Here is a 25,546-nt window from a genome sequence, read left to right on the forward strand (position 1 = left end):
TACATGTGGCATCCGAGCCTAGATTGTTTGAACGAATAATCTTCATAAATTATATAATTGCATCAGCCTGGGTAAAGTAATAAAGAGTAGACACTGCCCACCACCCCTAAATAAATAAATAATTATGTTATGTTTTAGATTGTACAAATTCTGAAAATTTTAATCTTACCATAATGTAATAATTATGTTTTGTTTTAGATTGTGCAATAAATTAAAGTGGTTGTTATACTAAGCAATAAATAATATGTGTGTACTTAGTGTAATGTAGTTTGTTAGTCACCAAAGTGGCCAAACTAGAGAAATTAACGTCTACACATATAATATTTATGATCACTTGATGCATGTATTATGTTTCTATAGTGTTTTAGTCACCAAAGTGGCCAAACTAGAATGTATAAAATTATGCACATGCACAAAATTTTATGATATTATATGTGCATTTGTATTTATATAGTTTGTTAGTCACCAAAGTGGTCAAACTAGAGAAGTTAACGTCTACACATAGTTTATGATCCCTTGATGCATGTAATATGTTTTTATAGTTTGTTAGTCACCAAAGTAGCCAAACTAAAATGTATAAAATTATTCACATGCACAAAATTTTATGATATTATGTGTGCATTTGTATTTATATAGTTTGTTAGTCATCAAAGTGGTCAAACTAGTATGGTTAAGAAAAATATGCATTCATAAAATTGTCATTTATTTATACAAGTTAACGAAATGCCTATATTATATTAAAAATAAATAGATAAATTGACTTTTACTATTGCTAGAACTTAAGAATTTACCCAAAGGTGAATCAATCATTCTACAAATAGTGAACATTATGAGGTAAATTAATATTTTCAATCAAACATATATTGTATATCCAAAGATGGCGTATATGTTTGATTAAAAATATTCAATTACCTATTAAAGAAAAAAAAATGACATTTAAATTATGATAATGTGTCGTAGTATCTACCCAAAGGAGAATTACGATGTATTTTAATCGCTTTACTAAATTCACATTATTTTCTGATTTGTGAGCATGTATATCTATTTTTTTGCAGTTATTCCTCTTCATTCGCATGCTTCATCTGTTACTGTGTTCAATTGATTGAACTTCTCTGAATGACATGAACAAGTCCTGTTCCACTTAGGTCTGATAGATCTTGACTTGGCTCTGTTGAATGACAAACCTATTGTTATTACTGATAAGAGAAGTGAGGATGGGAAGTCTATTCATAAATCATGGGAGCTCTCTAACAGATTGAGCTTTATGTTCATGCGAATGATTGTCGCTAACAACATTAAGAGTACTATTCCACAAACAGAGAGTGTCAGGGAATACCTGAAGTTTGTGAAAGAACAATTTCGTTCTGTTGATAAGTCTCTCGCTGGTACACTAATGGTTGAACTCCCGACCATGAAGTTTGATGGGTCTCGTAGTATGCAAAATTATATCATCGAGATGACCAACATTGTAGCAAGACTTTGGACCTTGGGTATGAAAGTGAATGACACCTTCTTGGTTCAGTTTATTCTGAACTCATTGCCTCTTGAGTATGTACCATTTCAAATTAACTATAACACTATTAAGGATAAGTGAGATGTTAGTGAATTGTTCAGTATACTTACTCAAGAAGAGTCAAGACTTAAGAAACAGGGAGGTCATTCCATTAACCTCATGGGTCAAGGAGATGGTAAAGGACTTTAAGTGAAGGCCAACAATTTTACGAAGAAGAAAGCTCCTGCAAAAGTTTTACAGGATTCTCATAAGGAACTCAAGGTTGATGTGTCTCGTTTCTGTAGAAAAAAAGGACACTATCAGAAAGATTGCCAGAAATGTAAAGCTTAGTTTGAAAGAAAGGTATATTTAGTGATTTTGTATGTTTCGAATCAAATTTAGTAGAAGTTCCTAATAATACTTGCTGGCTTGATTCTGGTGCAACTACTCATGTATCCATTATGTTGCAGGGATTTATTACGATCCAAACTACAAATCTAAATAAGGATTTCTTGTTCATGGAAAATCGCATGAAGATTAAAATTGAAGGCATAGGGACTTATTAGTTGACGTTGGAGACTGTACATCACTTTGATCTATTAAAGACTCTTTATGTTCTTTTAGTTTTTAGGAATTTAATTTCTCTTTCAATACTTGATGTTTCTGGATTTGATTTTAAGTTTGGAGAATACTATTTTTTATGGTTCTGGTGTTCTTATTGATTGTTTATATAGATTGAAATTCGATAATAATTTTTATGAATCCCTTCTTATTATTCATCAAAATATTGGAATTAAACGTAGTTCACTAAATGAAAGTTCTGCTAATATGTGGCATAGACGTTTGGGTAAAGTATCCAAAAGAAAGATTAAAAAAATTAGTAAAGAATGAGATTCTTTCGAATCTGAGTTTTATTGATCTTGATGTATGTTTGGATTGCGTTAAAGGAAAACATACCAAGAAAGGTGCCACGATGAGTACTTAGCTTTTTGAAATTATACACACTGATATTTGTGGACCCTTTAATGTTCCATCTTTTGGTGGAGAAAAAATATTTTATTACCTTTAATGATGATTTTTCACGTTATGGATTTATCTATTTGTTGAAAGAGAAATCACAAGCAGCGGATGCCCTCAAAGTGTACGTTAAAGAGGTTGAAAGACAATTAGATAGGAAAGTGAAAATCAATAGGTCAGATAGAGGTGATGAATATTATGGAAAATATAACGAATCGAGACAATGTCCAGGTCCATTTGCAAAATTCCTCAAAAGCATGACATATGTGCACAGTATATTATGTCAGGAACACCTCAACAAAATGGTGTTGCAGAAAGGCTTAATCGAACACTTATGAATATGGTTAAAAGTATGATGAGTAATTCATTATTACCCAAATCATTGTGGATGCATGCTCTTAAAATCGTTGTATATTTATTGAACAAGATTCCTAGTAAGGCAGTTTCAAAGACCCCTTTTGAACTATGGACCAAAAGGAAACCTAGTTTAAGACACATGCATGTTTGGGGTTGTCCAACGGAAGCTAGAGTTTATAATCCACATGAAAAGAAATTACATTTTCGAACAGTAAGTGGTTACCTTATTAGTTATCCAGAGAAATCTAAAGGGTATGAGTTTTACCTTCCAAATCATAGTTCGAGAATTGTTGAAACCGGTAATGCAAAACTCTTTTAGAATGGTGAAGTTAGTGGGAGTGTTGAACGAAAAAGTGTGGAAATTAATGAGGTAAAGGGTAAATATTCCATTACCCATGAATGTACGTACTTCCACACCAGTTACAAATGTTGTTCCTCTCATTGAAAAACACTTTAACAATGTTGAACAACAGTTGGGTGAAACACTTCAAGAAGGAACTAACTCACAAGTATCTGACGCAAATAAACCACAAACAGTGACATTAAGAAAATCTTAAAGAGAAAGAAAATCAGTCATTTCAGGAGATTATGTGATTTATTTGCAAGAGTCAGATTTTGAAATTGGAATTAATAAAGATCCGATTTCATTTTCACAGGTCATAGAAAGCAATAAGTCTGATAAATGGATTGATGCCATGAATAAAGAGTTAAAATCCATAGAATACAACAAACTTTTGTCTGGGATCTCGTTCAATTACTAGAAAGTTCTAAAAGAATCGGGTGTAGATGGATCTTCAAAACCAAACATGATTCAAATGGTAATATTTAACTATATAAAGCCAGACTTGTTTCCAAGGGATACACTCAGAAAGGAGGCATTGATTATAAAGAGAAATTTTCACCGGTCTCAAAGAAAGACTCATTAAGAATTGTTTTAGCTTTCGTAGCTCAATATGATTTAGAGTTACATCAAATGGATGTGAAAACTATCTTTCTTAATGGAGACCTCAAGGAGGATGTTTATATGGACCAACTAGAGGGTTTCAAAATTAAAGGAAAAGATCAAATGGTGTGTACGCTAAAGAAGTCAATATATGGATTCAAACAAACCTCACGACAATGGTATATAAAGTTTTATGATACCATAACATCTTTTGGATTTAAGGAGATTACCGTTGATCGGTGTATTTACCAAAAGATCAGTGGGAGTAAGTTTATATTTTTATTCATGTATGTTGATGACATTTTACTTGTTGCTAATGATTTATGCATATTGCGTGAGAAGAAAGACTTTCTCTCTATGAACTTTAAAATGAAAGATATGGGTGAGGCATCCTATGTGATAGGAATAGAAATATTTTGTGATATATCACAAGAATTATTGGGACTGTCTCATAAAGGCTATATCAAAAGAGTTCTAGGGAGATTTAACATGGACAATTATTCAGCAGGAATAGTTCCTATTCAAAAAGGGGACAAATTTAATCTCATACAATTCCCAAAGAATGATGTAGAATGAAAAGAAATAGAAACAATTCCTTACTCTTCTATTGTTGGAAGTTTGATGTATGTTCAAACTTGCACAAGACCGGATATTAGTTTTGTGGTTGTAATGCTAGGAATATATCAAAGTAACCCTGGAATTGATCATTGGAACGCTGCAAAGAAAATCTTTAAGGTACCTAAAAGGAACGAAAGATTACATGTTCATGTATAGGAGTTCCAATCACTTAAAAGTTACTAGATACTCAGATTCAAATTTTGCTGGATGTGTTGGCACTAGAAAGTCCACGTTTGGTTACTTTTTCCTATTAGCTGAAGGAGCAATATCGTGGAAGAGTGCTAAAAAATCTGTCATTTCTACATCCACAATATAAGCTAAATTTGTGGCATGTTATGAAGCCACAATTCATGCATTATAGCTGCAGAACTTTATTTCAGGACTTGGGGTTGTCGACACCATTACCAAGCCGTTGAAAATTTATTGATAATACTGCAACAATATTATTTTCCAAGAATGATAAGTACTCCAAAGGTGCCAAACATATGAAATTAAAGTACTTTACTGTCAAGGAAAGAGTTCAGAAATAAAGAGTGTTACTTGAGAATATTAGAACTGATCTCATGATTGCACATCTGTTAACAAAAGGCTTACAACCAAAGACATTTAAAGAACATGTTCAAAGAATGGGTCTTGGTTGTACTTATGACTAATATATGGCAAAAAGGATAAATATACCCCGAACTATTATAAATGGTATGCAGATACCCCCCGTCATACTTTTAGGACATTGGTGCCTCTATCGTCCAAAAACTAGAGCATATATACCATGTATACTAACGGACATACACGTTTCATAATTTTATCCATTGACCCGACATTTATTAAATATCGAATCGATGGATAAAATTATGCCACATGTCCCTATTTAGTCTTCCGTTAGAGTGAAGGGCATATATGCTCTAGTTTTTAGACGGCAGGGGCACCAATGTCCCAAAAGTATGACGGAGGGTATCTGCATACTATTTACTATAGTTCAGGGGTATATTTCTCTTTTTTCTCCTTGATATATTCATGATGTTTTTACACTTTGAGCTCAATTATGTGTTTCTGATATACATTAATGAATTTATTGTTTCTCGTAATGATGTATACATTGTTGTTTTGAGATATTACAAGATAAGTCTCTATGAGACATTATTGTCGGCCGTAATGTTATATGTTTGATAGCTTATGAACCTAGTATGATAAGTTTCTAATATAGTAGTATATGGAAGAAAGTATGTAGCTTAAATTTTATGTACAACCGCCATAACTCGAATTAGTAGTTTGTTAGATTGTGGAATGTAGATGGACATTATAGAAGAGATTTATTGTATGCGCAATTAATGTTTATGAAATATTAATGTTATATGGTCATTGGGCCAAGTGGGAGAATGTAAGAATAATTCTTACTTATGGCCCAAGTTTACTTGTGATCTAAGTAATACCATAAATAATATTTAATGAAGAATAGATCTCGTTTGTACATTGGTTACTTGATGGATGTATCAGATTAAGTCATAACCTCTATAAATTGGTCTCCCTTCCCCCATTAGGGTTACCACATATTTTCTACATTAATTTCATCGTTGACGGCTGTGGTAACGTAAGGCTGGGGCAAGGAAGTAGAAACCAATTTACGACTAACGCTTCCGCTTTTATTTGTGATGATTTCTTCGGCATCATCACAGAGAAACGCGGAAGTGGTAGTCGTAAATTGGTTTCTACCTCCTTGCCCTAGCCTTACGTTACCACAGTCGTCAACGGTGGAATTAACGTAGAAAATATATGGTAACCTTAATGGGTGGAGGCATGACCAATTTATAGAGGTTATGACTTAATCCGGTAAGTCAATCAAGTAACCAATGTACGAACGAGATCTATTCTTCATCAAATAATAGTTATGATATTATTTGGATCACAAGTAAACCTGAGCCACAAGTAAACTTGGACCATAAGTAAGAATTATTCTTACAGATACTTCTATGGTTCCTCTTCTCTTGGCTCAGTAGGTTCTAATTGCTTCTCTTGTAGATCAGGAGAATCTACTTTTATTGTTATATCTTTGTCATTTTCACCCTTTCCTCCTTTGACTTAATGTGAGTGTTTTATCTCCTCAATAATAACAATACTCAATTGTTCTTTATGTGTGTTATCAGTTTCTCCTTCCTCCATTTTTCTCTCTTCTACTCTAACTTCCCATTTATTAGAGGCACTATTATCTGGGTTTTGTTGAGAATTTATGTTTTTCAAATACCTCATTCACCCAAGTTTTGTCTACTTTGTCAAGAATATCCCCATTTGAGTTCTTATAAGAATTAATTTTCCTTTGAGACCCTAATATTTATATTAACATTTGACCTATATTAAGCCACTACATTTTGATTTTTGTTTGTAAAACGGTCTCTTCTGTTTGAGTTGAAGCATCAAATTTTCTTTGAGCATCCACATCATTGCCATCTCTTGTGTTATTTTTCTCCTGCACATTATTATTATACCTTTATTGTTCATACCAGTCTTTCAATTACTAAGATTCCATACCACTTTACCACTATATAGATTTATTGTTGGATAATGTTTTGAAGGTACACTTTATGTTATTGTGATTCATTCTTATTCACTTTCTTATCCTCTTCATCTTTCTCTACTTTCGGTAGTGCCAACTCAAAATGTAATATGCGACATACATCATTGGCATGCCCTTGTATTTTACACTATACAATACTTTGATAGAAAATTATATTGAAACCTCGCCTTTTCATTTCTAGTGGTATATATGTGAGCTCATTTTCTATCTTCATGCATGTTCACATGTTATGAAAAAGCAGAGAGCAAATTAACCTAAACTTTTACTCTCACATAAATATGTCTCGTCTTATTGACAATTGTCATGTCTAGTGTAAAGGTTTTCCAATTGCAAACGCAAGTGTGAACAAAGCCTCTTTCACGTAGAAAGTGATTAGTAGATTTGGGAAAGAGATCTGAGTCAAAGTTTGTGTCATTTCTACATAGATTCTAAAGTTCGCATCAAATAAGCACATTCATCCTTAGGTTTCAAGTAGTACAAAGTTCGGGACATGACATTGATAAAGTGTTTTTAACAGTAAAGCCTATTAGAACAATCACCTTCCAAGCCACATTCTTTAGGAATAATTATTCTTATTTCATCCGGGATAGGCCAACTGTCAAAAACTCAAGCTTAGACCTCCATTGATGAACAAAGATGAGCTCCCATTGAAACTTGAGGGAAAAAGAAAAGAACGATGAATATGAAAAAAAAATATCTTCTCTGTATTGTTAAAAGTTGGTTTTACAACTGTGTGGGCCAACACCTCTTTATACAAAAACGTAACTAACTAAACCAACTCCTTAATCATGTACAACTGTCAATGCTAACCACTAACTCTAACTACTTTAATTAATTTAGCCATTGTCAACACCCCCCTCAAGTTGGAGGGGAAGAATCCACTGTCAACTTATCCAGTAGTGCACTATGCTTGATCCATGTTAAGGATTTAGTAAACATATCGGCCAGTTTTTCATGAGTTGAGACATGGTGAAACTGATGATTCCACCTTGTAGGTTATTTCTCACAAAATGGTAGTCCACCTCTATATCTTTATTACGTTCATGAAAAATAGGATTTCTAGCTATATGAATTGTTGCTTGACTGTCACAGTACACAGGAGTGGGATTAGTGCAGGGAACATCAAATTATGTCAAGATTCTTCTTAGCCAAGTCACTTCCCCAACCACCATTCAGATGGACCTGTATTCAGCTTCAACAGATGAAAAAGATATTGTAGCTTGCTTCTTTGATTTCCAACTAATTGGACTATCACCAAGCATGACAATATAACCACTAACTGATCTTATGGAATCAGGACAAGAAGACCAGTCTGAGTCACAGTATGATTTAAGAACAAATATGGGATCTCTGGACATGAAAATCCCCATAGTAGGATCATTCTTCAAAAACCTCAACACATATATTTCACCCTTGAGATGAGGTTCTCTAGGAGCTTGCATATATTGGCTTAAATGTTGAACATTGTATGCTATATCCATTCTGGTGTTGGTGAGGAAGTTAAGTTTCCCCACCAACTTCCTATAATAAGTAGGATCATTGAGAAGGGCTCCTTCATATGAACAACTTTAGATTGCATTCCAAAGGAGCAGCTACTGGTGTATATGACAGGCAATCAAACTCGTTCAGCAACTATGTGGTGAACTTTCTCTGAGAGATTATGACATCATTTGTCTTATAAAGCAACTCAAAACCAAGGAAATAGTGTAGTTGTCCTAGATCATTAATCTTGAAAACATCATGTAAAACTGATTTAAGTTGTTGATCTCACTCAATTCTATTCATGTGATCACTATATTATCTACATATACTGCCAGAAAAATTAAAGAACCACCAAACTTTTTGTAGAAGAGTGAATAGTCTTCAACTAAGTGTGAAAATCCTCTTGACTCTAGTGCCTGTTGGAGTTTATCATACCATTGACATATAAGGATTTCCTAAGTTTGCAAACCAAATGTAAAGTGTTTGTATCAAACCCTTGAGGAGCATTGTTAACATCTAATTGATTAAGCTTTCTCATTCAAATCTCCATATAAGAATGAATTGTTAACATCTAATTGATAAAGCTTCCACCCCCTCTTGACAGCCACACTAATCAGTGTTCTAACCGTGGTCATTTTAACCACTGGTGAGAATGTCACAGTGTAATCAACTGTTGTTTGTTGAGTGTATCTTTTCACCACCAATATTGCCTTGAACCTTTCTATGGACCCATCGGCTTTGTGTTTGATCTTGTAGACCCATCTACATCCTATTGATTTCTTTCTTGGAGGTAAAAGAACTAAATCCCAAGTGTGATTAGCATTTAAAGCCTCAAACTCATGTGTCATGGCTGCTAGCCAAACAGGATTCATAGTTGCTTCCTCATAGGAATCAGGTTCTTTATCAAGAGAAATATTTTGCATGACCTGCTGACTTTTCAGATCCAAACAAGTGAGAGAAAATTGTTTGGTTTTGGTCAAGGTTGCATTCAACGAGGTAGAGGGTGCCTGGGTGTGGTCTTTCAACGAAAGAAGAGAGTAAACAAATTCTTTCAAGTGATGGGGTGTAACATAGGTCCTAGAAGATCTCCTAGGTGCTGGTATGGCTACATCAGAATTGCACATAGGTCTTGGTTGCATATTAATGTCAGGTGAGGTGTTTTGAGTGGTGTCAGGTCAGATGTTAGGTGTATCATTTGGTATGCATGGATAAATAGGTTCTGCAACATTGAAGGGTGATGTGTTCAATTTGTGTTTGCCTTGCATTGATAGTGTTATTTTCAGAAAACATAAAAGAAGACTCAGAATTCACATATGTTAGTACAGTGGGAAAACAAGAATGAATTGGTAAAGACACAAAGGGAAAAACATTTTCACAAAATTGAACATCTCAAGAGACATGTATCTTTCTAGTGGCTAAGCCAAGGACTTTGTATCCTTTTGTTCTAAAGGGGTACCCTATGAATATGTGAGGTTGTGTTCTAGGCTCAAACTTATCTTTGTAAGTTTTGAGGATGGTAGGATAACACAAACATCCAAACCTCTAAGGTGGGAATAGTTTGGTTCTTTTAGTGGAGGAGTTCATATGGACATTTGCCCTTGAGAGAAACAGAAAGTAACATGTTGATCAGGTATATGGTTGTTAGTAGGCACTCTCCCAAATATCTTATGGGAAGTTTGGACTGATATACAAGTACTCTTGCTGTTTCTAGAAGGTATTTATGTTTTCTTTCTACCACACCATTTTGTTGTGGTGTGTAGGGACATGACCTTTGATGTATAATTCCTTTGGATTGTTAAAAAGTTGTGGCTTCATTGTTGGTGAATTCTAGGTCATTATCAGATCTTATTGTCTTGATGGAAGTTTGAAACTGATCTTCTATCATATGAACAAAAAGCCTTTAGTATTTGTAAGGTGTTAGCTTTGCAGCTCATCAAGTGTGTCCAAGTGGACCTGGTATAGTCATATACTATGGTTACAAAGTACTTGTAATTGTTGTATGTACTTACATGGTATGGTCCCCAAATGTCTATATGTAAGAGGTCAAAAGGTTTGTTGGTGTATGTTTGGGATTGTTGTGGAAATGAGGACCTGTTTTGTCTTGCCATGGGGCAAATATGACACAGGAAAGGTTGTTTAGTGGAAAATTGAAGTGGGATAGATGATATCCCCTCATCTTCACAAAAGGAACATGTCCTAGCCTATTGTACCACAGAGAATCCACACACTTACTAGAAGATGAACAATTAGTAGATGAAGATTTATGAGATGAACAAGCCTTTTTATTATGTGAAGAACAAACATTTACATAAGGAATAAGGGATGGGGAATGAGCCTGTGAAACAGAAATATCACACAATGCATCAGATTCAGAAATATCACACACATCGTTAGGCTTGCAACTGTTCATAAAGGATGAAGAAGTAGCAGTAAGAGAAATAAAAGGTGAACAGTAAGACTCAGAGGATTGGTATTTTGTGCAGAGAAAATACAATATATTCCTTTCTCTACCAATCTCCAGAGGCCTCTTCAATGAAGGGGCCTGCAAGACACATGAAGAGGCAGAGAAATTAACATCAGATTTGAGTGTGTGCATAATAAGGGAATGTATAGAGATGATATTGAACTTGAAACTGGGAGCAAACAACACTTTATGCAATGTTAAAGTTGGACTGAGAACAACATCACATATTTCTGTTACTTTCACTCTATTTCCATTTGGTAGAGAGACTAAGAAAGGATAAGATAAGGTCTTAATGTTGGTAAACATCTTTTTTTTATATGACATATGGTTAGATGCTCCGGTGTCCAATATCCAAAAGTCAGTTGGTGAATGAGAACATTTATCTGAAAGATTAGCCATGACTTCACTATGAGTAGATTAAGCAAGAATACCTGCAAAGTTTGCAGCTCCATTGGAGATGTTGTTTGTGCCAGCACATGGTGATCCACTGTGGAAACTTCCAAGCAAGTTCAGCAACTGAGTTTGTTGTTCTTTAGTCAAGGTGAAATTGCCATCAACTCTCAAAGTACCAGGGTTATCAAGATGATTGTCCAATTCTTAATTGGGTCCTCCATGGACAACTGCAACAAATGTTGTATTCTTCCCTTTTGTAAACTTAAAATTTTGTGGAAAACCATGGAGTCTGTAGCATTTATCCTTGGTATGTCCAGTCTTCTTGCAGTAATCAAAAAATATTTGAATGCTTGAAGAACTGCCTCTATGAAATTGTTGATTGGACTTGTTTCCTACAGTGTTATTGTATTGACTGTCCTGAACTGATTGCTTCCATGTGCACTTAAAGTTGTACTGTCTGTGGCTAAGTAGTTGTGTGGTTTAACTTCTCATTGTTTCTCTTCCTGAATTATAATAGAAAAAACTTGGGCAATAGTAGGAAGATGGTTCATCATCAGTAAGCTTCCCTACACTACTGTGTATACCTCATTTAGGCCCATCAAAAACTTGATAAGTCTTTTGTCCTATTCATCTTTGTGTATAGCAATTTTGGCACCACAAATACATACACAATTGCATTGATTGTTGTTATCTAAAGTGCCTAGTTCTTCCCACAATCGCTTCATTTTAGTATAGTAAGGAGTTATGTCCATGGATCCTTGACTTAGGTCACTAAGCTCCTTTTGAAGTTGATACAATTTAGCACCATTAGTTTGATCATACTTGTCCTCCAATTCCTGCCAGAGTTCAGCAGCATTATTGACATATTGCAAGCTTTCAACAATGTCTCTTGAGAGAGTGTAGTATCCAGGAAGTGACCATGTCGTCACATCGTTCCCATTGATTGAGAAGAGGATCATCTGGAGCTGGCTTTTTGTATTTGCCATTGACAAAACCCACTTTGTTCTTCACAGACAAAGTCCGCAACATACCACGCTGCCATGACCTATATCCACTTCCATCGAAGGTACCAGGAGTAATTCTGGAACCATCACTCTCTGAGGGGTGCATATACAGTGGGTTAGTCGAATCGGTAGTTTCCTTCTCTTGTGTCATAGTAGTATTGATAAGAATCGATTAACAATCGATCGAAAAAAGAAAATTGAGATGAAGCTCAATAGAAAACGATGTGAACTGGTGAGTGAAATGCAGGTAAAAACGCAAAGAAAACAAAAATGTAAAATTGCGGAAGAAATTTCATAAAAGAAAAGAATGAATGCTTCGAAGATCGATGAAATGGAGGAACGTTGCTCTGATACAGTAAAGATATGGCATCTGGGCCTAACTCAACCCCAAAAGCTAGCTCATGAGGGGAGGTTTGTCCAAGTCCATAAAAGGAGACCAAATTCTCATCCTTCTACCGATGTGGGACTTCATAGCACTCTCCCGCATTCCCAGAACTTAACTGGAGCGTGAACACTTCTAAATGGGGGCCCAACATTGGTGAACAACAAATTGGAATGGGCCTTGCTCTGATACCATGTCAAAAACTCAAGCTTAGACCTCCATTGATGAACAAAGATGAGCTCCCATTAAAACTTGAGCGAAAAGAAAATAACGATGAAGATGAAAAGAGAGAAAATATCTTATCTGTATTGTTAAAAGTTGGTTTTACAACTGTGTGGGCCAGCACATATTTATACAAAAACATAACTAACTAAACCAATTCCTTAATCATGTACAACTATCAATGCTAACCACTAACTCTATCTAACTCTAACTACTTTAATTAATTCAGTCATTCTCAACACCAACCATGGAAGAATTTTTCAAACAACTGCAAATTTCACATTTTCAATTATGTTCATTCTATTAATTTATACTTGAGTCCATGTCATTGTAGTTTCACCATTGTCCACTGTGATAAATTTGGTAGAAATGGTTGAATAATGGTATTAAAAGTTGGATTGTGATTAGGATGGGTATTCAATTTTTGATTTGATTCTTCAATTTTTGGTTTATAAAAGTGTGCTCCGATATGCTTTTCTCTTTTTCTATTTTGAAGATTTAAATATGACTTCTACCATTTTGCAGTCCATCTATTCCTCATGTTTTTAATTATAAAAGTAGATATTTTAACTTTGAATATTTGCATTATAAAGTTATAAGAACTTGAAATTATGAACTTCGATCTTCCTGTTCGACGAGACCTATGTTTCACTATTTTCATTTTCTAGGTCATGCCTTGTGTGAGGGGTCTGCTCAGTAAACGTACAAAGTAGACCACAGTTTGACTGACCCTCTTCTTCCCATTCGGGATAGGTTGACCCAGAAGTACAGTAAGAAAGAATGGAACCACAGGAGTCGTCTTTGTCCAATTATGAATTGCAAACGACTGACTTTGAAAGTGGAACACGAACTTATTTCCGCTATTTTGGATTCTTATTGAGCGTAACAAAATCGAGGTTGATGATAAAGCTAGTGAAGTTTCCATGACGTTCGACCTTTGTGTTACATATATTTATACCTTTGCATTTAAAAGACAAACATGTATGAAATACTCATCATTATGACAGTTTTATGTCAATAACTTTAATTTATTACTCAATTAGAAATGCCAGCAACTCCATCACCAACTTCGACTCCACCAGCCTCAATTCAAGGACCTGAGAAACACCTGAAATGCCATTAAAAAAAGGACCTCAATAGATGGATCTCATGGGGCATATGTTAAAAGTTGTACAACATCAACCTTATTTTCTAGTTTGAATAAGTCAGCAGAGAGCTATATTTTAGCTTTTAGTTGGTACTTCGTTATTTTTAATTCGTTATAGCTTTTCCCTGTTTTGTAGAATTGCAGATTGTGTTCCTAAAGTTTAAGAGAACTTGTTTAGTGGAATTCCAATAGTGGTCTAGTGGGAATATGATTCCACAATATGTAAGCCTACTTAAGGCTACAAAGCGTATTGAATAAAAATATTCAACCACTTCTCTGCAAGAAAACACGTTTCTCTTCTAGTCTTGTTTCTTTTCTATTCTTCTTGTTATTTCCTCTTTCAACTATTGGCTTCTCTATTCAGTAAGGTATTCATCATTTGGTATCAGAGCTATGTTTAAAGGAGAGAAAGAGAAGTCACACATAACATATATACTAGTTGTTTTGTTCTGTTGCGATGACTGATTTACAAGCAATAGGTGGAGTTAAGAAACTCAACCATCAGAATAACAAAACATGGATGACATGTATGACTTCCTACATGGAAGGTCAAGATCTTTGGGAGGTCGTTAATGGAAATGAAGTCAAACCAGGGGAAGAAGAACCAAATGGCACATTGATAAAATGGAAGATTAAAGCAGGAAAAACATTATTTGCTCTCAAGACCACCATCGAAGAAGACGTGTTGGAACATATACGTGATGCTGGAACACCAAAAGAAGCTTGGGACACACTGGTTGCACTCTTTTCAAAGAAGAAAAACACACGACTACAACTTTTTGAAAGTGAGTTATTGTCGATAGCTCAAAATTATATGAGCATTGCGCAATACTTACACAAAGTGAAGTCGATATGTCGTGAAATTTCAAAATTGGAACCAACAACTCCAATCAGGGAAACTAGGATGAAAAGAATAATCATTCATGGTTTGAGATCTGAGTACAGAAACTTTGTTACTGCAATACTGGGATGGAAAATTCAACCATCACTTGTTGAGTTGGAGAATATGTTTGTTGGCCAAGAAGCCATGGCTAAGCAAATGGGCGGTGTTTCACAAAAAGGTGAGGAGGAAGCACTTTATATCAACAAAAGCAGAGGGAACTCCAAACAGTACAATGTATGTGGGTCAAAAAGAAGTGATAATAAGGAAAATAATCATCAAGGAAAGAGGAATTATCATCCAGGGGGAGCTTCAAAGAACTATTGGGGGGAAAATAAGAGGTTTGAAGGGAAGTGTCATCATTGAGGAAAGAAGGGCCATAAAGCCAAGGCTTGCTGGTTCAATAAAAGAGCTGTTGAGAGCAACGTTGCAGCCATTTCCAGTCCAAAGGAAAAGAGTGAAAATGATTGGGATGTTGAAGCATTCTTTGTTGTAGAACAAGATGAGTTAACTCTTACAGTAACAACCTCTAAACAAATTGACTATCAGAATGACTAGATTGTTGACTCAAGGTGTTCAAACCATATGACTAGTAACAAAGAGAAGTTGCAATATCTAACCAAGTACAAGGGAAATCGTGAGGTGGTGACAGATGACGATACAAAATTATCAATAGATCATACCGGCAAGATTGTAGTGACTCCAAATAGTAGTGTTGATCTAATATTGCTTCAAAATGTTTATCATGTCCAGGTATGAAGAAAAATCTTATTTCAGTAGCACAATTAATATCTCTGGGTCATTTTATTATGTTTGGTCCGCAATATGTAAGGATAGATCATGATCTTAAGACTAAAGAAGAGCCAATAATGAAGGGACAAAGACTGAATTCTGTCTATGTAATGTCGGCAGGAATCACATATATAGATAGGACAAGGAAGAATGAAACTGCAGATTTATGACACATGCGATTGAGTAACGTTAGCTACTCTAAACTTAGTGTCATGATGGAAAAGTCAATGTTGAAGGGTCTTCCAAAATTTTCCTTACAGATGTAATATATATGGGCTGTCAGTATGGTAAAGCACATCAGTTGTCGTATGAGAAGTCAAAATATAAATCCAAGGAACCAATAGAGTTAATTCACTCTGATGTATTTGGACCTGTCATATGACTGGTGACAAACAAAAGTTGCAAAATCTAACCAAGTACAAGTGAAGTCGTGAGGTGGTGACAACCGACGATATAAAATTATTGATAGCTCATATCGACAAGGTTGTAGTGACTCCAAATAGTAGTTCTGATCCGATGTTGCTTCAAAATGTTTATCATGTCCCAGATATGAAGAAAAATCTTCTTTCAGTAGCACAATTAACATCTCTGGGTCATTTTATTCTGTTTGGTCCTCAAGATGTAAGGATATATCATGATCTTGAGATTAAAGAAGAGCCAATAATGAAGGGACAAAGACTTAATTATGTCTATGTAATGTCGGTAGAAACCACATTTATAGACAGGACAAGGAAGAACGAAATTGCAGACTTATGGCACATGCGATTGAGTCACGTTAGCTACTTTAAACTTAGTGTCATGATGGAAAAGTCAATGTTGAAGGGTCTTCCAAAACTTTCTATAAGGACAAATGTAATATGTGTGGTTGTCAATATGGTAAAGCACATCAGTTGTCGTATGAGGAGTCAAAATATAAAGCCAAGGAACCATTAGAGTTAATTCACTCTGATGTATTTGGACTTGTCAAGCAACTTTCTGTTGGTGGGATGAAATATATGTTAACCTTCATTGATGATTTTTCCTGGTATATGTGGATTTATATTTTAAAGGAAAAGTCTAATACATTTTCAAAATTCAAAGAAGGGAAAAGGGTCAAATATGTCCATAAACTATTCGAAAACGTCTAGATATACCCCCCGTTTAAAGTTTGGGTCACTCGTGCCCTCGCCGTCCAACTTTTTGCTTAGATATGCCCTTATGGGCGTTAGTTGGTCTGCTGAAAATATCTAGCTCATTTTACATTTATTTAAATGCCAAATGAAATTGTCACGTCATTTTTACATTACCACATTGCATTTTTATATTAAAAGGGAAAGGGGTCAATTAATCCCCTAATCCGGTCCATAAATCAATCCTTCTTTTAAATAACCCGTATCATATCCCTTCTTCATTACCATCAAAATCGCAGATTTCATTTCAAAGCTAGGGTTCTTGAGAGCCCTCCCCCCATCGATTTCATTTTTAGTAGCTCGCACCACAATAAAAGAGTATTCTAGTCATCTTCCACCATTCAAGTTTTAACAAAAATTAAAGAGAAGAATTCAAAAATCACCTTTTTATTTCCCAACTATTCATCTGTGATAAGAAAGTTATAAATTGGTAGAAATCACAACAAAAGAGGTTCCATGAGTTCTCGAAGTTGGCTCTATGTTAAAAACCTTCTGATTAAGGCATTTTACCTTTTAGCAGATGGACTTAGAGCGTTTTCCATTGCAAGGAAAAAAAAAAATCCAAAAACTCAAGGATCAAGCATTGGTATTCCTACCCCACTCCTTGCAAATGGCTGGATTTGGTATTCTCTCACAATTCAAGATCTATGTAAAGTACCCTACAAATCTAGCATAGGCAAAATATCTAAGGACGCCTTGTTCTTGAATTCATCTAACTTACCGCTAAGATCACTACTAGCATAATTCAGAAATGCCATGCGTACAAATACAATAAGGCAGCAATCAAAAGAAAATCCAAGTAACAATGCTTGTTATAGATAACTGAAGATACTAGAATACTCTTTTATGGTCGTGCGAGCTTCTCAAAATGACATCGATAGGGGGAGGGCTCTCAAAAACTCTAGCTTTGAAATGAAATCTGTGATTTTGATAGTAATAAATAAGGCATATGATACGGATCGGATATGGGCTATTTAAAAGAGAAGGTTGATTTATGGATCAGATTAGGGGATTAATTGACCCTTTTCCCTTTTAATATAAAAATGTCATGTGGTAATGTAAAAATGACGTGGCAATTTCATTTGGCATTTAAATAAATGTAAAATGAGCTGGATATTTCCAGCAGACCAACTAACGCCCGGGAATATTTGACCCTTTACCCTTCAAAGAATTCAAAAAGGTTACTGAAGCAGAAGTTGGCAAGAAAATTATTTGCTTGCGAACTGACAATGGCGGGGAATACACCTCATATGAATTCTCTGAATTCCTTCGAAAGTATCAAATACATCGTCAGCTCACATGTCCAAATACGCCACAACAAAATGGCGTAGCAGAAAGAAAGAATAGACACCTAGCAGAAATTTGTTGGAGCTTGCTTCACGTGAAAAATATTCTCAGACAATTTTGGGCGGAAGCTATGAAAGTTGCAGCTTTTGTGATCAATAGACTTCCTCAATAAAGGTTAAGTTTTCTTTCACCTTTTGAGAAGGTATGTAATATGAAACCTTCAGTTAGCTATTTTTGTGTTTTCGGATGTGTATGCTATGTATTTGTACCTAATCATTTACGTAGAAAGATGGACAAAAAAGTTGTTAGGTGTATCTTTGTAGTGTATGACAGTCAGCGAAAAGGGTGACGATGTTGTGACCCAAGCACGGGAAAGTGCTACACTTCTCAGAATGTGATATTTGATGAAGCTTCTTCATGGTGGTCTTCAAATAAGGAGATGCTGCCAGATTCAAATGTTCTCAAAGATGTATTGGACTCGTCTCATGTCCAATTGAGTCTAGATGAAGCTGAAGATGAAGCTAACGAAGATATTGTTGACGAAGGCGTGGCTCAAAATCCTTGGCAAACTGGTGTGTACCAACAATCAAGTGGAGCAAACACACCCCCGTCTCTTAGAAGATCATCAAGGATAAGAAAGCTTAATCCTAAGTATGCCAATGCTGCCATAGTAGAAGAAGAAAATGAAAAAGAACCAGAGAATTTTGAGGAAGCATTTTAAAATCCGAACTGGATTAAAGCTATGGAGGAGGAAATTGCTACGCTAGAACTGAATCAAACTTGGGAGCTTGTGGTAAAGCCAAGAGGTGTCAAACTTATTTCCAGTACATGGATTTACAAGATAAAATGTCACACAAATGGGTCGATTGAAAGGCTCAAAGCTCGTCGTGTAGCTCGAGCTTTTCTCAGCAATATGGACTAGATTATGATGAAACATTTAGTCCAGTGGCTAAGATTACTACAGTCCGGATCATACTTGCACTTACATCCAGTAAAAATTGGAACCTATGACAGATGGACGTAAAGAATGCATTTTTGCACGGAGAGTTAGATCGGGAGATCTACATATGTCAACCAATAGGCTTTCAGAGTCAAGATCATCCCGAGTATGTATGTAAGCTTCGAAAAGCGCTATATAGGTTAAAGCAAGCACCAAGGGCATGGTATGGTAAGATTTCTGAATTTCTTACTCATAGTTGTTATTCTGTAGCATCGGCAGATTCCAGATTATTTGTGAAAGTTGTTGGAAGGAAACTAGCTATTGTGTTAGTATATGTGGATGATTCAATCCTAACAGGAGATTGTGAAGAAGAAATTCTTCTAACAAAGAAGAATTTGTCAGTTCGCTTCCAGATGAAGGAACTTGGACAAATCAACCATTTTCTTGGCTTGGAGGTTGATTGTAATGAAGAAGGAATTTGTTTGCATCAAAAGAAATATTCTGAAGATCTGTTGAAGAAGTTTGGAATGTTTAATTGCAAACCAATATCAACACCATTGGAGCCAAATGCTAAAATGTGTGTGCATGAAGGAAAAGACTTAGGAGATATGACAATGTATCGACAATTGGTAGGTAGTCTGATTTATTTAACTCAGACTCGACCTGGTGTTTCTTTTGCAATTGGTGTGATGAGTCGCTACATGCACAATCCAAAGAAGCATCATATGGAGGTTGTTCGGCGAATACTAACATATGTGAAAAGTACAATTGATTATGGTCTTTTGTACAAGAAAGGTGAATAATGCAAGTTGGTCGGATATTGTGACTCTGACTATGCAGGGGATTATGATAATCGTCGTTCAACTACTGGCTATGTGTTTAAGCTCGGAGATGGAGCAATTTCTTGGTGTAGCAAAAGGCAACCAACTCTGTCGCTATCAACAACAGAAGCAGAGCATAGGGTAGTAGCAGTTGCAGCTCAAGAAAGTACATGGCTTATGCAGTTGATGAAGGATTTACACCAACCTGTTGGCTACTCAGTTACCTTGTACTGTGACAATCAGTTATCGATTTGCTTGGCTAAAAATCATGTTTTTCATGCTAGGATTTTATGGATTCAACCTCCGACGCCAATTTAATTACCTATAAAATATCATATTTACAAAAAAAAAAAGTAAAAAAAAATAGACTTTAGGAATCTCTTCAAGTTTCATATATTTGTGATAATAATGGCTAGCATTTATTGCTTTAATTATGTCTTCTTTTTATTTTATCTCCTTTAGTAGTATTACTTTTTTTTACAATGCATGCACCGAGGTTCAAGACTAAAAAAACCGTCTAATTATATTGAAACCTTTCACATTATAATGATTATATTTAAGATTCTTATGAAATAATAAATAAAAGTTCGATTCTTTAGCAGCAAAGAATTGAGACCATTTCATCGGATACTAAATTCAAAAATTGAACTTTAAAAAAACAATTCTAAAATTGACCTAAAGAACCGAATTAGTTCTATCTGATTTGATTTTTTAATATTTATGTCCACCTCTAATTGTGACACATTACTAATTGTAATTTTTTAGCATAATTTTGATAAAGCCCATAATCGGCACAAGGGCTAAAGGTCAGAGTAGAGGGTTTGGGAACCAAAAAAAAAATAATCATAGTAGAGGGTTTGGGAGATTTGTGTATTCTTGGTTGAATTTAAAGAGGGATAAAACACGAAAAAGTTGAGAAGTGACCATGATTTAAGTTTAGTGCCGGAGGTCAAGGATTTACATATATTATTACTATATAAGAAGAGTGAATAAAATTCACTCTTCTTTCGACACGTGGCATCATGGCCCACCTACTTTTATTTTATTTAAATCATATATCATATATATTTTACTATATAAGAAGAGTGAATAGAATTCACTCTTCTTTCGACACGTGGCACCATGGCCCACCTACTTTTATATTTGGTTTTTGAAGATGGCCCACCTATCACAAAGATGGCCCACCTACTTTTATACACTCCTCTTTCATTATATTTTAATTTTTTCCTTTTTAAATAGTACTAAAAAATAAATTTAAAATATTACAAATTCGATTAACTCTCAAAATTTTACGCGAATTCTATAATTAAGACGAAGGGAATAACATATATTATTTGAAAAATTACATTAAGAATACCATAAACCACAATAGTTAACAACTTACAATATTTGAAAAACATATTAACTCTCAAAATTTCACATGTGTCACATAAATTGGGACAAATGGAGTAACATATATTATTTGAAATTACGTTAAGAATATTATTAATCACAACTTAAAGTATTTAAAAATACATAACATATATTATTTGAAAATAATGTAAAAAATATTATAAATCATAATAATTAACAATTTAACGGATATTGTGCCCGTGCTTCCATTTAGAAGTGAGAATGTTTAGGAGCTTAGGGTTAGTCAGTCAATTGACCGATTTGCCCTTCTTCTTCAACTTCCTCTATTTACTACAAAAATAGTACTAAAAATCAATTTAAAATATTAAAAATTTGGTTAATTCTTGAAATTTCACATGTATTGCATAATATAATAGAGTGAGTAACATATATTATTTGAAAATTATATAAATAGTACTAAAATATAGTTTAAAATAGTACTAAGAATTTGATTAACTCTCGAAATTTCATATGTACTGCGTAATTGAGATTGAGTGAGAAATATATATTATTTGAAAAATAGAATAAATATGTGATATTATTAGAAAGAGCTTTAATATATATTTTAAAAATTATTTTGTCTTCCGTATATGATTTTCTGCATATATGTGGAGTTTTAAAGTTTTTAACATTTTAATATAGAAATATGATTATTTGAAAATTTTAGTACTTTCTTCATTTAAATTTTTCCTTGTTTTTCTTTTAATTTGTTCTAGATTTAAAAATTACATAAAAAGTACTTAAAATCACAATGTAATAATATAAGATATTAAAAAAACATAATTAAAAATCATAAAAGAAATTTTATTGACTCTTTAATTCCATATTGAAACATAAGAAGTTTGTTTGAAAATAACATAAAAAGTAACGTAAATTAAAGTAAAATAACAACTAAAAATATTGAAGAATCATATAAGAAATTTAGTTGACTTTCGTAAAAGTACCTACGTCACATAAAATGGAACAGAAAGAGTAATATATATTATTTGAAAATGATATAAGAAGTGCTATAAATCACAATAAATTAACAACTTCAAAATATATTTAACAAAATCACATACAAAAAATTATATAACTCTCCAAATTTCATCGGTGTCACATAAATTGAAACAAAGAACTACTCCCAATTTATGTTATTTACTTTCCTTTTTAGTCAGTCCCAAAAGAATGTCACATTTCTATATTAAGTAACAATTTGATTATAAAATATTTATTTTACCCTTAATGAAATAATTTACAGTCATACAAATTTATATCATTCATTTTGGACCACAAATTTTAAAAGTCTTCATTTCTTTTTTAAACTCCGTGGCGAATCAAACTACCTCACATAAAATGAGACGGAGGAAGTAATATACATTGGGCCCGCGCTGGCGCGGGAACCTAATAACTAGTATACCATAAATAACATAGAGAGAGCGCACTCGCAAATTATACTTGAGATAGAGTGGGTAGATATATTGCTTAAAAACTCTGTCTGTATTTAAAAAAATCACAACAATTTAATAAACATTTATTTATAGATTTTAAATATTTTTCACTTTATTTAAATTTATGAAGCTGGAGTTGAAAATGAAATTAGAAAGGAGCACTAAATTAACTCCAAATTAAATTTGAAATTTTATAAGTAAATAATTACTGATTTAAAAATAAAATAAAATTTAGAGAATCTTTTGCGTTCCAAAATCAGTTCGAAAAGCCTCTTTTATCTTTTTGTCTTTTTGGGAAATGAACGTTTTAGTGCAGTAATCCAGATAGGGCACAAGCCAACCACGCGCTCCTGTCCGCAAATCAATCCTATCCATCCACTTGTAAATCCATCCAACGGTCCTCATCTTCTGCAGTCTACTCACCTTTTACTATATCTATAGGTTTCATCTTTCCCTTTCCTATCATCAGTCATCACCACACACTGAATTTTCTCCCCTGTTTTTTCATAACCCTAATTTTCCACCATGCTTCTCAAGGTAGCACCCGCTTTTGCTCTATTGAACACCCCTAAGTCTACCCATGGGGAAAATCCGTTAACCCACAAGAGTTTTTCTGCTAAAAGTGGAAACGGGTTGATAATTTGTGCTTCAAAGGGGACAAACCACAAGCCCTTAACAGGGGTTGTGTTTGAGCCATTTGAGGAGTTGAAGAAAGAGTTTATGCTTGTACCCTCTCTTCCACAAGCCTCTCTTGCCCGCCAGAAGTACTGCGATGAATCTGAAGCTGCTATTAATGAACAGATCAAGTGGGTTTTTAAAAAATATTTTGTTATTGTTTTGTGTTTCAAATCTGTTGGTATTAATGAGTTATTTTTGGATTTTCAGTGTGGAATACAATGTTTCTTACGTTTATCATGCTATGTATGCCTATTTTGATCGAGACAACGTTGCTCTTAAGGGTCTAGCCAAGTAATTTTTCAGAAGCCCCTTTTGAAATTTTGATTTTCTTTGTCTGTGGATTTGTTAGATGGGTTTTCATTCTTGCTTTCTTGACTGTAGTTTTTTCAAGGAATCTAGTGCAGAGGAAAGAGAGCACGCTGAGAAATTTATGGAATACCAGGTGTTTGACAATTCGGTGTTATAATGAATCTCCAGCTGGGGTTATGGTTTCTAATATTTTGTGTTTCTTCTTGTTTGTAGAACAAGCGTGGTGGGAAGGTGAAGCTGCAGTCTATCTTGATGCCACTGACTGAGTTTGATCATGTTGAGAAGGGGGATGCATTGTATGGTAAGTTTAGCTCCATTTCTCCTAGCTGTAAATTCTAATTTGGGAGTTCCTGTATAGACTTAAATCTACTATGTACAAATGGTTGTCTCTGTCAACTTGGAAATGGATTACTTGTGGACAATTAAATGGAGTTAGGTGCATATTTATTGTGATGGTTTTGTACACTTAGATCCCTATTAACTACTGTATATTTGTGTTGCTTCTCGTGAATTTAGAAGGGCTAGTAAACACTACATTTGTTATATTCCGTTCAACCACTGATTTTAATTTACTCTGTAGCAATGGAGCTTGCGCTGTCTCTGGAGAAGTTGACAAATGAAAAACTTCTAAACGTGCATGCTGTGAGTTCCTCTATCATGCTTGTTGGTTATATTAACGTACATCTCGATATATTTTGATGTGGTGACAATAATCAGATTTTTATGATGAAAACTTCAATTTTTTGAAGTGCGACAGCACATATGCGTATTTATAGAATCTGCCACTTTTAGGTTTTTTATTGATGTTGATAAACTCTAAAAAAAAAACAGGTAGCCTCACGAAACAATGATGTGCAATTGGCTGATTTTGTTGAAAGCGAGTTCTTGGGAGAACAGGTGATGGTTTACTACTGCGTAGAAATACCGCTAATATGTTTGAAAGATTTTGAGATTAAATCCTAAATCCATTTGTAGCTATACAAAATTAAGATGTTGCTTTACTAATTTTAGGTGGAAGCTATCAAGAAGATCTCAGAATATGTTGCTCAGCTGAGAAGAGTTGGCCAAGGACATGGTAAGATTGTGCATCCCATTTAAAGATTGTATTTGTTCATTGCGAAATAGCGTCATATATCTATATTGTGTTCCCCCAAACTTGTTATCTTAACATTTCCTCTTTGGTTGTGATTTAGGTGTTTGGCATTTTGATCAGATGCTGCTGCAAGAGGGAGCTGCTGCTTGAAGGAGAAGATAGAATTTGGCTTACCATTTGTATTTTGCCATTGTTGTCTGGCTAAATTTGGATATTAGAATGGGGTATCTGAGATTATGAGCCTCTTCTTATTAATAGACTATTAGCAAGTGCATACAAGAGTGACCTAGTAGATCGATCTAGTCAGTTGTGCTATTGTTTACTTACTAGTTTTCAAGTACTTTGGAGTTTGATTACTTACCATCTATCTATGCTATCATGCTTGCCACTTGTAGCTTGAACCTGAAGTGCACCAGTGAGCATTCTATCAAATTTTAGTAAATTTCCTTTTGTTTCAAGTCATGTTTTGGCATATTTCTGCAACTTATAGCATTTTATCGCCAGGCTGGTTCTTATTTTGACTTTGGGTTGTTTCTGACTTGTGATGATGTTACCTATATATATGTCCAGTCTTGTAATCTAGGAATTCTGGGCATTTCAATTAGTTTGGTAAACAGTTCTCCCCACTCCTTCCCGGAGTGAAAAGTATAACCGAGAAGGTAAAT

General features: G+C 34.5%; 4 protein-coding genes across 4 annotated transcripts; 3 read left to right on the plus strand and 1 right to left on the minus strand.

The window, feature by feature from the left end:
- Positions 1-8,168: 8,168 nt before the first annotated feature.
- On the minus strand, positions 8,169-8,477 carry LOC107061663 (uncharacterized mitochondrial protein AtMg00810-like). The gene has a single exon (XM_015311318.1). It carries the CDS (start codon positions 8,475-8,477, stop codon positions 8,169-8,171), a length of 309 nt encoding a protein of 102 aa, XP_015166804.1.
- A 6,070-nt stretch (positions 8,478-14,547) lies between these two features.
- Positions 14,548-15,528, plus strand: LOC107061664 (uncharacterized). The gene is made up of 2 exons (XM_015311319.1): positions 14,548-15,311; positions 15,414-15,528. Exons 1-2 carry the CDS (start codon positions 14,548-14,550, stop codon positions 15,526-15,528), a joined length of 879 nt encoding a protein of 292 aa, XP_015166805.1.
- A 3,704-nt stretch (positions 15,529-19,232) lies between these two features.
- On the plus strand, positions 19,233-20,297 carry LOC107061665 (uncharacterized mitochondrial protein AtMg00810-like). The gene is made up of 2 exons (XM_015311320.1): positions 19,233-19,953; positions 19,999-20,297. Exons 1-2 carry the CDS (start codon positions 19,233-19,235, stop codon positions 20,295-20,297), a joined length of 1,020 nt encoding a protein of 339 aa, XP_015166806.1.
- Positions 20,298-23,289: 2,992 nt separating this feature from the next.
- LOC102581985 (ferritin-2, chloroplastic-like) lies at positions 23,290-25,282 on the plus strand. Its single transcript, NM_001288475.1, is given in 8 exon segments — positions 23,290-23,607; positions 23,687-23,770; positions 23,861-23,921; positions 24,002-24,089; positions 24,369-24,430; positions 24,620-24,685; positions 24,800-24,863; positions 24,982-25,282. Coding segments are annotated over 8 exon segments (756 nt in total). The 5' UTR covers positions 23,290-23,326; the 3' UTR covers positions 25,032-25,282.
- Positions 25,283-25,546: the final 264 nt, after the last annotated feature.

Source organism: Solanum tuberosum, unplaced genomic scaffold (assembly GCF_000226075.1).
Source record: "Solanum tuberosum cultivar DM 1-3 516 R44 unplaced genomic scaffold, SolTub_3.0 scf00156, whole genome shotgun sequence".
Classification (NCBI taxonomy): domain Eukaryota; kingdom Viridiplantae; phylum Streptophyta; class Magnoliopsida; order Solanales; family Solanaceae; genus Solanum; species Solanum tuberosum.